The sequence below is a fragment of the Gopherus flavomarginatus genome, chromosome 3 (assembly GCF_025201925.1).
Source record: "Gopherus flavomarginatus isolate rGopFla2 chromosome 3, rGopFla2.mat.asm, whole genome shotgun sequence".
NCBI lineage: Eukaryota > Metazoa > Chordata > Testudines > Testudinidae > Gopherus > Gopherus flavomarginatus.
The window spans coordinates 234,617,583-234,630,999 of NC_066619.1; the positions used below are offsets into that span (position 1 = coordinate 234,617,583).

Sequence of the window (13,417 nt, forward strand, 5' to 3'; positions counted from 1 at the left end):
AAAATATGTGTGCATTACCCCCCTTTCTTCCTTCAAAATAAATTTGGTGGAAACATTTATGTTGCTTCATTATAAGATGAGGAGGTTTAGTTTATGTTTTCTTTTCAATCTAAAACTATGTATCTGCAATTTCTCTTCCTCTTCAGTAGCAGCTCAACATATGTTATCCTAGCTTAGGAGATTATAAATTCAGTTTTTGGTATGCTTCCTGTGTATGTTTTAAAGATTTGTCAAATTAGGGTCCATACCTGCTGTGAAGAACAGATTTTTGGGCACCCAAGATGGCAATCTCATCCTTTAGTATTTGAACCTGTTGCTCATAATCATTCAGACGATCCAGATTCCTCAAAGCGCTCTCCTCCTGTGCTTGAGAAGCCTTCAGACTTAATCAAATAACATAAAACTGGTGACAAGGGGCCCTTCTACCAATCTAAATGCCCTATTTATTAATCCATATTAAATACAAAAAGCTTTGTAAAAATAATAGGAAGGTTAACTTCTAGAGAGAAACACAGGGAGCTCCATAGTTAGCAATGAACTGCAAAACCAGCCCAAAATTGTTTGTTCCCCCTTAATTGCTACTTCGTGTATACAAACTCTTGTCATGTGACAGGGGATATTAATTACCCTTATGTATTCCAGGACCATGTCAGGTGAACAAGATCAGTCTCTTTCCTCATTGTCACAAATTAATTAGAGTCTCAAACTTTCTAAAAAAGGAGTTTGGGGTTGTTTTATTTTTTTACATCAGATCCTCCTCTTCCTGTCTCTGCAGGAGTACCGTGGCAAGATTTTTGGAGGCCCTGAATAATGATGTCACATGAGGCTGTAACCTTACTGAAGCCCTCCCTCACCCCAAAAGAGGGAGAAATAATGATGATTCTTAAACATTGTTAGATGCCCTGAAAAGCAATTGTATACACATTTATATTGCCCTTTACTGCTTCTTTACTATATATAGGAGATGTCTCAAAGTTTCCCCCTTTGCTTCTCCCCACTCCAAAAAACAAACAAAACTCTGAATGTTTTCTTTGTCCTTCCTTCCCTTTCTTTACTGGTGAGATCTTTGGAGGGCTTGACTAGCGATACCAAACGAGGCTGCCACCTGAGCTGCAGATCTTTCTCCCTCCACTGGAGGGAGGAAAGATCTACAAGTAATGTAAGAATGGCCACTGTGGCAAGGGCAAGAGAATTTCCTGCCTCAAATGAGGACAAGCTGCCCATAGTGTTAGTTTCCTGTGACCACTAGTCAAGTTCTGCAATTCCTACAGCAAGGAATTCCAGCAAAGAGAGGCAAGAGGGGAGCAGATATTTCTAATGAAATAAATAATCAGGAAAGAAAACTAGTGGGTTTTTTCTCGAGATGGGGGAGGGAGGAAAACTTTTATGCATCATAATCCCTTGACGGGGAATGTCTAACTCAGAGGGAAAAGGGGTTTAAAAAGCCAGCTAATAATTGACCAAAGGAGCTGACAAACAGGAGCAGCAAACCAGGGAGTTTTGCAAGGGCACGCGAGAGGCAGATACGTCTAACAAACATGCTCCTAACTTAGGTCAATATGACATTAGGGTATCCCCTCACACTGAGGATACCCCTCCAGAGGAGGGGATTCTAGTTATTAGGAAAAGACAGATAATAGCGATGGAGGAGTCAATTATTAGAAATATATATTGTTGGGTTTGTGATGCCTGGGACAACCACATGGTGAATTGCCTGCTGGGTGCAAAGGTACAGACCTCTCAAGACATCCAGATAGACTTATGTGCAGTGCCAGGGAGAAGCCGGTGGGTCATGGTTAAGGCTATGTTTTAGTCACAGGTATTTTTAGTGAAAAGTCATGGACAGGTCACAGGCAATAAACAAAAATTCACAGCCATGACCTGTCTATGACTTACACTAAAAATACTTGTGACTAAATCTTGGGGGGGAAGGGGATTGCTGAGGGATGACACCTGGGGACTGCTGCTGTGGGCCACAGACCATGCTGCTCTGGCCGGCCATCCAGGACCGTGGACCACAGCTGCTCTGGCCAGCCGCCCAGGAACTGCAGCCTGAGGGCTGCGGACACTCCATCCGGCCACCTGGGGACCACTGCCCTGGGGCTGTGGACACACCGTCCAGCCGCCCAGGGACTGCTGCCCGGGGGCTGTGGACCATGGCTGCTCTGGCCATCCCTGGGGCCACTACAGGGGCAGCTGGTATGGCTGTCCCCAAGGCCACCTGAGCAGCTGTCCCCAGAGCCAGCTGCTTGGGTGGGCCTGGGGTCAGCCACACTAGCCACTGCAGAAGTCCCAAAGGTCACAGGAAGTCACGGAATCTCAGTCATGGTACATGTAGGTACCAGTGACATTGAGAAGGTAGGAGAGGGGTCCTGGAGGCCAGCTTTTGGCTACTAGGTAAGAGACTAAAGTCCAGAACCTTCATGGTGACATTCTCTGAAATGCACCCAGTTCCACATGCTGGGCCAGTTAGAACTGCAGGGTCTCATTGCATGAACGAGACAATGTTCTGGGAGGGAAGATTCAGGTGTATTAGGAACTGGGGTGTGAAACAGCTTCCATACAAGGGGAAAATAAAAAGACTGGGACCATTCAGCTTAGAAAAGAGATGACTAAGTAGGAGTACAGTAGAGGTCTGTAGAATCAAGACTGGCGTGAAGAAAGCAAATAGGAAAGTATTATTTACTCCTTCATGCAATTCAAGGACCAGGGCCAACCAATGAAATTAATAGGCAGAATGTTTAAAACAAACATAAGGAAGTACTTCCTCAGGCAGTGCAGTGTCAACCTGGGTAACTTGTTGCCAGGTGATATTGTGAAAGCCAGAAGTATAACTGGGTTCAAAAAATTAGATAAATTCATGGATGATAGGTCCATTCATCAGGACTGTCAGGGACACAACCTCTAACTCCAGAAGCTGAGAGTGGACAACAGGTGATGAATTACTCAATAATTGCTCTGTTCTGTTCATTCTCTCTGAACCATGTGGCACTGACCACTATTGGAAGACAGGATATTGGGCTAGCTGAACCATTTGTCTGAACCAGTAAAGCCATTTTTATGTTCTGACAAGAAAGTAGTAAAAAGGAACATAGTGCCATGCAGTTCATCTACCACAGTGTCCTTAACAATTACCATGGTTAGGCAATGCAGGGTGTCTGCAATAACAACAAAATCAGACAAGGAAAAAGTAATTCAGTATTTCCTGCCTTTTGTCAATTAACACTATTCACAAGCTCACCCATCAAGATGTTTAAGTACAAAATGTGATGATCCTCATCTGTAGTTCTATATAGATCTGAAGAGTTTCTATCTTTTTTTATCAGAAATAACTATCACAACTGCAGATAATAATTGCAAATAATTATTGCACCTTCAGAGACCTACTGAAAGAGGTATCTACCTTACTCATAAAAAAACAGCGTCACGTGTTCTAGCTTAAAGCCAGTTAGAGTACATGTACCCTGCTATGTTCACTGATAATCCCACACTAAATCACAAATTAAAAAGAGCAGCCACTACATATTGGATTAATTTTTTAAAGATATAGAAAAGAAAAACAAAGCACTAGAAGAAAAGACTCTCTTTATGGGACATATACAGTAGACCAACCTCTAGTCTTTGAAAGCCTTGACATTATCCCCTTTCAATGCTAGTCTAGCATGAGTGAGAATTAAGTTGTTTTAAATTTTTTATTTAATAAATATTATACAGTCTCTACAAAACTACTGATCCAAAAATCAGTAGAACATTATCAGTTTTCCCACTGACACTAAAGAGGTCTGAACATTCTGGGGATTGTAGGAGATATTGGGTCTGTGGGTGTTCCTAAATCATTAATAAGAACAAATGGTGGTAAATAATGTGTTCTGTGAAAAATCACAACATTCTGAAAAGCAGCTATGGACGTCCATGTGCATGCCTTAAAAATTCATCTGTTAAAAAAAGGTACCTGTTTACCATACATTCATGCTTACTTGCTGATTAATTTGCAGTTTTTAAGAACTTTTGAGTTAAAAGGTAAAAAATATTACCATAGATGCTTAAACTTTTCTATATGTTATTTAAAAATAAAATGGACAACTTAGACTGATGGAAGTTATTTAAAAAAAAAGTCACAGCCTAAGAAATTCTGTGTGAAGTTTCTAAAGCTAATGCAAATTACAACACAAGAGCTATAAGACCCAGAAAACTAGTGTTTAATCAAAAGAGCCACAGAATGTCAATTTCAGCAGCTCAAACATGGTCTGTTGTAGTATCAGTAGCCCAAATTCAGCACTGGTGTACATGGGTGCAACCATCTTTTCTTTATATGTTTATACAGCCCCTAGTATAATTGGGATGAGGCCTCTTGGTGCTTCCTCATTACAAATAGTTCATCTTCATCATCACCATCATCATCATCATCATGGTTTAATCACTCATAATACCTCATCAGTTTTTTGGCCCCTTAACACTTTGTTGGTATTTAGCTTCCTTCGGGCTTTAAGTTTTCACATAAATTAGTTTGTAAAGAATGTTATTAATTTTCTTTTCTCACACTCCAGAATTACCTCTCATACTGTAATCAGCCGGGCACCATCAATATGAGTCATAAAAACTCCATCTCTTACCAATGCATTTCCGGAAATGACTGAATTTCAATGGGTCATTTGAGGAGAATCGTGCAACATCAATACAGAAAAAGTTAAAAATTTTACAAATTAATTATTTAAATCAATGATTAATTATTATATAAAAATATAGCATATTATAAAAGGCTGGCACGTTGTTCCTTCATTCAGTTTTATTCAAGGTAAATCCATTAATCTTTTAACCAACCTTGACTCCTCTCTATTTAGATGGAGCACATTAGGTAGCCTCTACCTCTAACTAATGGTTATGCACGTCCTCTGCTCCTTTGATTGTTCTGCTTATTGTAAATTGTTCTAGTTGATCATTTCATCTTAATTTGCAAGATTTTTACTTTTTCTGTATTGGCATTCCACTTTCATCAAATGACCCATTCAAATTCTGTCATTTCCAGAAGTGCATCAGCAAGTGAGGGAGTTTTTAAGACTCATACTAATGGTGCCTGGCTGATTACAGCATGAGACGCAATTCTGGAGTGGGAGAATGAGTGGTCATTAAAAACTAAAAGTTGTACTATGAAATAATCAGACTTTTTTAAATAAAAAAGGAGTACAATTGGAAAAGAGGCCAAATTAAACAGTCAATAGCCTTAACTATGATCAATTGAACAAAATAATAAATAGACCAGCAATAAAATTTCAAGAAAAGAATAACAGACTGAATAGGATTAAAATACAGTTTTAGAAGCCCCCAAAACATAGACACACAATGCCAGAATCCAGATTAATTATTACTCTACTGACATAGAAGCACAAAGATAATTAGAGGGTATCTGGAGAAAAATTTTGATGAAAGCATGCTGAGATCAGAGCAGTTTCAGTTCTTTCATAGGGTTGAAAATATACATTAAAAATTAAGTCCTTTCAGATATATTCTGGCATTTTTCTTTTAAAGAAAAATCCAGACAAAGAGTAATATACCATATATGAATGTATGAGAAAATGTTCAGTTGCCGAATGTGTTCAACTGTTGTGGGCCATAAAACCAAAGAACAAATTTCTCTTGTTCTTTTATGCATAATTTCTCAATATTATTAAAAAACAAAAACAGAACAAAAACAAAAGCAAAAAAAAAAACAACCCACAGTGCAGTGAAGGTAAGAAAGAAAGGAGGAAATCATGTATTTGTCTCAGGACATGATACAGCTCCCACTGAAGTCAGTGGAAAGACTCTCATTGATTTCAATTGGGGTTCTATCCTGTTTAAGTTCCACTTTACCAAACCAGATAAGTGGATACAAGTACTTCCTTCCAGCAGATGGAGAAAGAAAAAAGACAGTTTTTTTAGGGGAGAGGTTTAGGTTGGAGTGGGAGAGGTTTAGATTGGATATTAGGAAAAACTTTTTCATTATGAGGGTGCTGAAGCACTGGAATGGGTTACCAAGAAGGTGGTGGAATCTCCTTCCTTAGAGGTGTTTAAGGTCAGGCTTGACAAAGCCCTGGATGGGATGGTTTAGTTGGGGATTGGTCCTGTTTTGAGCAGGGGCTGGACTAGATGACCTCCTGAGGTCCCTTTGAACCCTGATATTCTATGACATCACTCTCTCTAAAAATGGGCTGCCTGGCTCTGATCAGTTGGGATCTTCTTGAGCAATAAGACTTCAGTTTAAAAAAAATCTACAAAGAAAACTAAGAAAAAAATCCAGGACAACTATCTGAAATCCATACACAACAATAACAGCAAATGGATGTCTGGGTTTCTATGTACAGGATTTGGAGAAATCAAATTAACAGATAAGAAATTACCAGTCTCCAAGATCCTTCTATGTCCTGCTAGGCAAATGGGAACTTCAAGTACCGAGTACCAGAACAGAGGGTATAGCTAAGAAAAACTGAGAAAATGGATGAACTACAGCATACAGGACCTGTCTTTCATAGGAGGAATGCTCAAATCTGTAATGATCTGAAAGATGTACCAGTATCACCTGTTAGAGATCATGAGGTTGTTTTTTTTATGTGGAGTAAGCCTTGATCAAAGAGCCACAGGACCTAAGATGTGGAACATATAGCCTGCTTACACTTAGGGGAAAAGCAAGATAATCATCCTAAAAAACTCCTCTTGTGCACCTGCTCAAGAACCAGGCTGACAATCAAAGGTGACCAGGACCCTTATGACCATCAGGTTTATGGAACAGAGGCTCTGTCTCAGAGTGTATATATGTGACCATCTGAGATGAATGCTGAATAGGCTATCCTTTCATAGGTGAGAGATGAAAGTATTCAGCCTCAGAGGCAATGATTCTCAGAATGTGAAAAACAGTACTCGCACTACTTTGCACTTTATTTAGGAACCTATAAGGTCATTTAAAACATATTAAGAATGAGGACTCACACAGTTCCAATTCCTCTAGCTAGATCTGATTCAATGAGCCAGACTGCCATGAAATTCAGGGCTACTATACCCATGAATGACTAAGAATGGTAGAAAATTCCTCTCTTGCTACAAGAAGATTTGATGGGCTAGGTCCTCACGCATTCATCTTTATGCTTTCCATCCCCAAACCTCAATTTATGCTGATATGCTATATCTGGATCCCTACTACCTGGCCTTTAAACTCTAGGTTGAAGCAATGAGTTGCCTGATCTAGACTCCACCCAATAGATCAAGGGAGCCCATCTTTATGGAAGACCATAAGCATGGGTGTCTTTGTGCCCCAAGCTGGCACTCCATTCAAAAGGCTAGTATCTGAGAATCTATTCCCAGAACCTATTTGGGAATCCATCACTGAGTTCTGCCAGTTACTGTTATCCTGCAAGCATCAGGTGAGATTATATATTAGATAAACAGAGCCAACTGGATTAAGGCAGAAACATGACTCTTAGCCTCACAATCCATTGTTTAGGAAAGAACACCTTAGTCCCTCTTGGTACTTACATACCATGCTGATAGGTGTCTTATAATTATCTAAGATGTATGGGTAAACCTTATCTACCCAAGCATGGAAATGTTGTAATGTTCATAAGATCAAGAACACTACTTTTTTTCCCCAGTATATCAGTTGCACAAGGACCAGTTAACTGGAAGAATGGACTTCTTAATCATCCCTGAAATACTTGGATCAATTCTTTGGGCTGCAAAAAACCCCACCAGGCTTTTCTTCTGAGAGAGCAGAGCATGATTGAAAAGCTTTTATGGCCTGGTTTCTTGTCAGGAGCAGTCCACTCTCTGTCTTAAATGTTCTGAATGAAAAGGGGAACTGTGAAGAAAAAAGTTACACCATTTCCTACAGTGTTATTAGGCATAAAGTCCCCAATTTTTTCAAGCAGTGGAACACTGCCATTTACATTTAAATTGCAGGCATCTTGCTTAACAGGCATGACTAAATCACCTCTTCTGAAAAGCCAAATATCAGAAGAATCTTACATCCTGTTAGATCAAAACTTCTTTTCTGCTAGTGAAAAGATTGCATTGACCTGAAGATAAGAAGAATGAATTGACTAGTCAATTAAGCTGTCACCTCTAAGGAAATGTGGTCTGGATGAAATAACCAAACTCAGAGTAATTATCAGTGCTCTACTGTCAAACTAGGATGAGGTATCTAGTGGGATCCCACAGGTATCTGCTCTGGGTCTGGTATATTTCAACATTTTCCTTAATGGACTTGGATAATGAGTGAAGAGTATGCTTATAAAATCTGTGGATGACAGCAAGTTGGAAGGGGTTACAAGCACTTTGGTGGACAGGATTGGAATTCAAAATTACCTCCATAAATTGGGGAACTGATCTGAAATAAACAGTATGAAATTCAGTAAAGGCAAGTGCAAAGTTACTATGCCTATGAAGGAAAAGATCAAAACACAAAAAGGGAAATTATTCGCTAGGCAGTAGTATTGCAGAAAAGGATCTGAGGGTTATAGTGGATCACAAATTGAATATGAGTCAACAACGTGATGCAATTGTGAAAAAGGCTAATATCATTCTGGAGTATATTGTCATATGGAAGATGTGGAAGGTAATTGTTCCATTCTGCTTGGCACTGCTGAGGCCTCAGCTGGAGTCTGTGTCTAATTTTGGGAGCCACACTTTACGAAAGATGTCGACAAATTGGAGAGAATCCAGAGGAGAGCAATAAAAATGATAAAAGGTTTAGAAAACCTGACCTATGAGGAAAAGTTTTTTTAAAAAATCCTGTGAATGTTTAGTCTTAAGAAAAGAAAACTGAAGGGGGACCTGATAATGGTCTTCAAATATGTTAAGGACTTTTATAAAGAGGATGGTTATCAATTGTTCTCTGTGTTCATAGGACAAGAATTGGTTTAATCCATATCAAGCGAGACTTAGGTCAGGCATCAGAAAAATATTTCTAACTATTACAATAGATAAGTACTAGAATAGATTACCAAGGGAGGCTGCGAAATCCCCTTCATTGTAGATTTTTAGGAACAGGTTAGATAAACACCTGTCAGGATAATCTAGGTATACTTGGCCTGCCTCAGTGCACAGAAATAGGTTATATGACCTCTCGAGGTTCCCTTCCATATATTCTGTGATCCTATGTCCCTTCTTTTCTCTAAACCGGTCCTATTTTTTCAAACTTCTCTCAGAGGTCATGCTTTCTAAAAGTCTTATAATTTTTACTGCTCTCCTCTGGACGCTCTCTCCAATTTGTTCACATATTTCTTAGTTTGTGGTGCCCAGAACTGCACACAGTATTCCAGCTGAGACCTCACCCATGGCAAGTAGAGGGGAACAATTATCTACCAAGTCTCTCATACAACACTTCTGTTAATACACCTCAGGTTTTGTATATGACACTCCTGGGACCTCTTATACATGCTTTACTCACACTGGACATACAACCAACATGGGACCTCGCACCCTGGATCTACTTCCACTAAATCACAGGGTCTCTCTATACACAGAGCCGAAGCTCTAACCAACTGGCTGTTAAGAGAAAGCCAGATGTGTCCAAACCATGCCTTTTTTGTTGGGTATCCTCTGGCCAAGAGAGATAATGAAACCACTGCAACTAATGGGCCATATCTCTAAATAATCCAAAGAAAAGTGAGGTTAAAAAAAAAGAAAAGAAAGAGAGACTATTAGTAAAGTACCCCTGCATAAATAACTGTAACAAAACCCAGACAACTGGAGAGAGGAACACAGGAAAAAAAAAACCCTCAAAGCCTATCCAGCCAAAAGAGCTGTATCCAACTGCTAGAGTCTAGAAGACAACTGATCAGGATCAGCTAGTCAACTTTATAAAGGGGAACAACACATCACAAAAGCTTTGCCTGGTCTCATGTGTTAGTAGGAGGAATTATTCCCCTTTATTTGAAGTAGCATAGGACAGTGGGGAATTGAGCATTCTAAAAATGTAAACAAAACACAAACAAATCACAACCTATGTCTTTGCATGCTGCCTTACTGCCACAAATAGCCCTACAGTACACCACATTTTTCTTACGCTGCTTTTAGATGAACAATTTCATCCTCTGCTGCCAAAAGGGTAGTGGCTGATTTGGTCTTTGTGTCTTCAAGAGCCATCTGGGCTTCTGCCAGACTGCAAGAGAAATTAATAACCAGAAATATACCTTTAAATTAAAAGGTACAGATTCTCACATTGAATTTTGCATGACAAAGCAAATATTTTAGCAGACTTTTTTTTTCCTTTTTTTTGCAGGTCACCTGCATGCATAGTCTGCAAAAGTCATATCTGACTAAACTATACCAGCAGAATTACTGTTCTGTAACCCATTACTATTAATCTTATACAGCTCCAGTTACTCCATCTCCGTCCCTAATTTAGATGTCCCAATTTGTCTCCATTAATCATAATCTGGCATAATCTCTGAACATGAACACTCCATCTGCAAACCTGCCCATCTCCAGCTCCACAACACTGCCTGTTTTCCGCTGCCTTCATAGCATCATCGCCAAAATCTTCCTTCATTTTTCTTCTTAACTTAATTAGCACATCTCTGTCCCCAAGTCCCTGCTCTCTAGACTCCTACATGTGCAAAATATTGCTGCCCACTTTCATATATGTATTGTACAAAGAAATGCAACTACGCCACCATCATCCTGTATCATTACCAATGATTCCCCATTTATTACAGGATCCAGCTCAAAATTGCCTTCTTTTGTATTAAGTCTTCTGCAGATTTGCTCCAGCCTACATAATGAACCTTTCTTTGTACTTAACTCCCTTCTCATCTCTTCCTGTTCATACAGAAGGCTTTGCTGAAATGCTTGTTATCTGGCCTCCCTATGTCTATGCCTCGCTGTCTACCATAATTGAAAATTGGTTGAAAAGTAGTTTGTTTCAACATTTCCAACTTTTTTTCTTTGTTCGTTTTGACTGAAACAAATTCACCAAAATCTTTACAATTTCCCTAAATGTTTTGGTTGATTCAAATCAGCCTTTTCTGGGGAGAAAAAGTTCCGGATGAAAAACATTGACCATATCTGATCACTGTGCTCAGTTGTGTGATAAGAGGTGGGCATATGAGCCAGAGGATTGAGGATGCAAAAATGGAGGCTAACTACTCTAATTGGCATCATCCCACTGCAAACCCACAAGAATCAATGCTAACAGTTTCAGCATTAATCCCCTCTGTTATTCAATGTTGGGGTCAGCCCACAGGAAGTCAGCACAACCCTTTGGTGAGCTGTACAGTAACTCCCCGCTTAACGTTGTAGTTATGTTTCCAAAAAATGCGACTTTAAGCAAAACGATGTTAAGCGAATCCAATTTCCCCATAAGAGTTCATATAAATGGGACAGGGGGGAGAGGGGATAGGTTCCAGGGAAATGTTTTTCATCAGACAAAAGACTATATTTTATATAGATATAGATACACAGTATAAGTTTTAAACAAACAATGTAATACGGGTACACAGCAATGATGATTGTGAAGCTTGGTTGAGGTGGTGAAGTTAGAGCGTGGGATATTTCCCAGTGAATGCCTTGCTGCTAAATGATGAATTAGCAATCAGCTGAACCCTCAAGGATTAACCTGTTGTTGTTAATGTAGCCTCACACTCTACAAGGCAGCAGGAATGGAGGGAGGGCAGAGAGAGACAGAGACACACACTGTGTGTGTGAGAGAAAGAGAGAGATGCATTGCCTCATTCAGTACGCTGACCCTACTCTAAGTACATTGCCTTTTTAATTAGATCAGCAAGTTGAGACAGCAGCTGCTGTCAGAAAGCTCCCTCAGTCCTGAGCCCTGTCATGTCGTCCCCCCATGCTTTATGGATATGGGGTGAGCGGGGTGCAGGAGCAGGAGGGAGGGGGACACCCTGACATTAGCTCCCATCTTCCCCCCTACTCTTGTAAAGCAAGCAGGAGGCTCCCGGGAGCAGTTCCAAGGCAGAGGGTGGGGCGAGACAGTTGAACTGCTGGCAATTGATAGCCTGCTGGGTGGCTGCCATACAGGGAACTTAGGGGAACTGCTGAAAGGAGGGCTGCCAGTCCACCTTGGTTCCAAGCCCCGCACCAGCTAGCTCCAATGGGCTGCTTTTCCTGCAAGCAGTGGACAAAGCCGCCAAACAATGTTATATAGGAGCATTGCACAACTTTAAAACAAGCATGTTCTCTAATCAGCAACATAACAAAACAACGTTAACCAGGATGACTTTAAGTGAGGAGTTACTGTACTGCCAGAAGTGAAAGGGGGCATGAGGTATAACAAAGAGGTCTCACAACCACATAATTCTAAGAAAATCTGTGTAGTTTCATCTCCTCCTGCCACTTGATATTGGCAGGCCTATGAAACATTTCTGATATACTTTAAGGACAATGAGAAAGGAACTTTATGAGGTAAACTCTGAAGGTTCTCATTCTTGGGGGTTTCCTTTACCTGGGGATGATACACCCTATGATGTTTAGAAAACTCCTAAATATTCAGTACTATCTTGGTGCTGCTTAGAAGACAAACCCCAAAAGTCCTGACTGAGGAGAACACTGTTTTGTCTTTCACACACTATTTTACTTTGCTCCAGTAATGAGAGAGACTCATGAGTCATGAAATGTCATAAGCAACTTGAAAAGCTGAGCATGCAACTTTCATGAGAACTTCGGAAGTTATGGGAAAAAAGAATAAAAAACATACACAAAATGCACGTTTACTTCTCTTCATTTGGTCTGCTGAGTACAGCCTTAACAATTTGATCTTTAATCCCAGTCTGGCAGCCCACCCTTCCAGGTGAGGAAGGCCAGTTATAGATAGCCCTAGAAGCCCTCACTACCACAAATGAACTGGAAGGCACCATCACTGGAGAGCAGTGCAAGCCATTCTTTCCCTCCCTTGCATGCCCAAACACTCTTCATATTTAACTAATATCAGCTGTATGATGTAGATTTAGCTCTGATTAAATACAAGTCCCGCAGCCACTGCCACGAAAATGCATTTTCATTTCAGGAGAGTTGATGTTTGCATTATGCAAACTACAGTCAACAATTTTACTACGGCTATGTTTACACTAGCAGTTTTGTTGGTATAACTTACATTACTATGGGGTGTGAAAAAAAAAAAATCCCCCGAGTGATATAAGTTACACCAACAGAAGTGCTCATGTGGACAGCACTATGTCTGCAGAAGATGCTCTCCCGTTGGTATAGAGCAGCCACCCGGGAGCTCTTCCAGTGGTGCAGCTGCATTGGTACAGCTCCTCTTCCTTCCCCCCTCCTCCCCCCAAAGCAGTGGCAAGAAGTTGGGGGTTAGTATAACCAACTCTCTACCTCCCTCTTCCAATTCACGCCTCAGCTGCTTTTAATATTGAGGGTTTTCTTCTTGAAAATGGCTATTAGAGCACAGCTTATAGTGAAATACAGATTTCAAGTT

At 40.3% G+C, this 13,417-nt stretch overlaps 1 protein-coding gene across 4 annotated transcripts in view; it reads right to left on the bottom strand.

Moving 5' to 3' along the window:
* The window catches only part of SPATA18 (spermatogenesis associated 18), a 42,451-nt gene that overhangs the window by 13,512 nt on the left and 15,522 nt on the right, over positions 1 to 13,417 (bottom strand). For 3 of the 4 annotated variants that reach the window (XR_007773575.1, XM_050947778.1, XM_050947779.1), the window contains exons 5-6: positions 10,037 to 10,132; positions 249 to 383 (exon numbers count right to left, since the gene is read on the bottom strand). Coding sequence is in view for 3 of the 4 variants with exons in the window: in XM_050947778.1 (XP_050803735.1) it covers positions 249 to 383; positions 10,037 to 10,132 (231 nt within the window). In the remaining variant the exon portion in view is untranslated. The remainder of the gene's footprint in view (positions 1 to 248; positions 384 to 10,036; positions 10,133 to 13,417) is intronic. The other variant, XM_050947780.1, reaches the window with a different exon arrangement.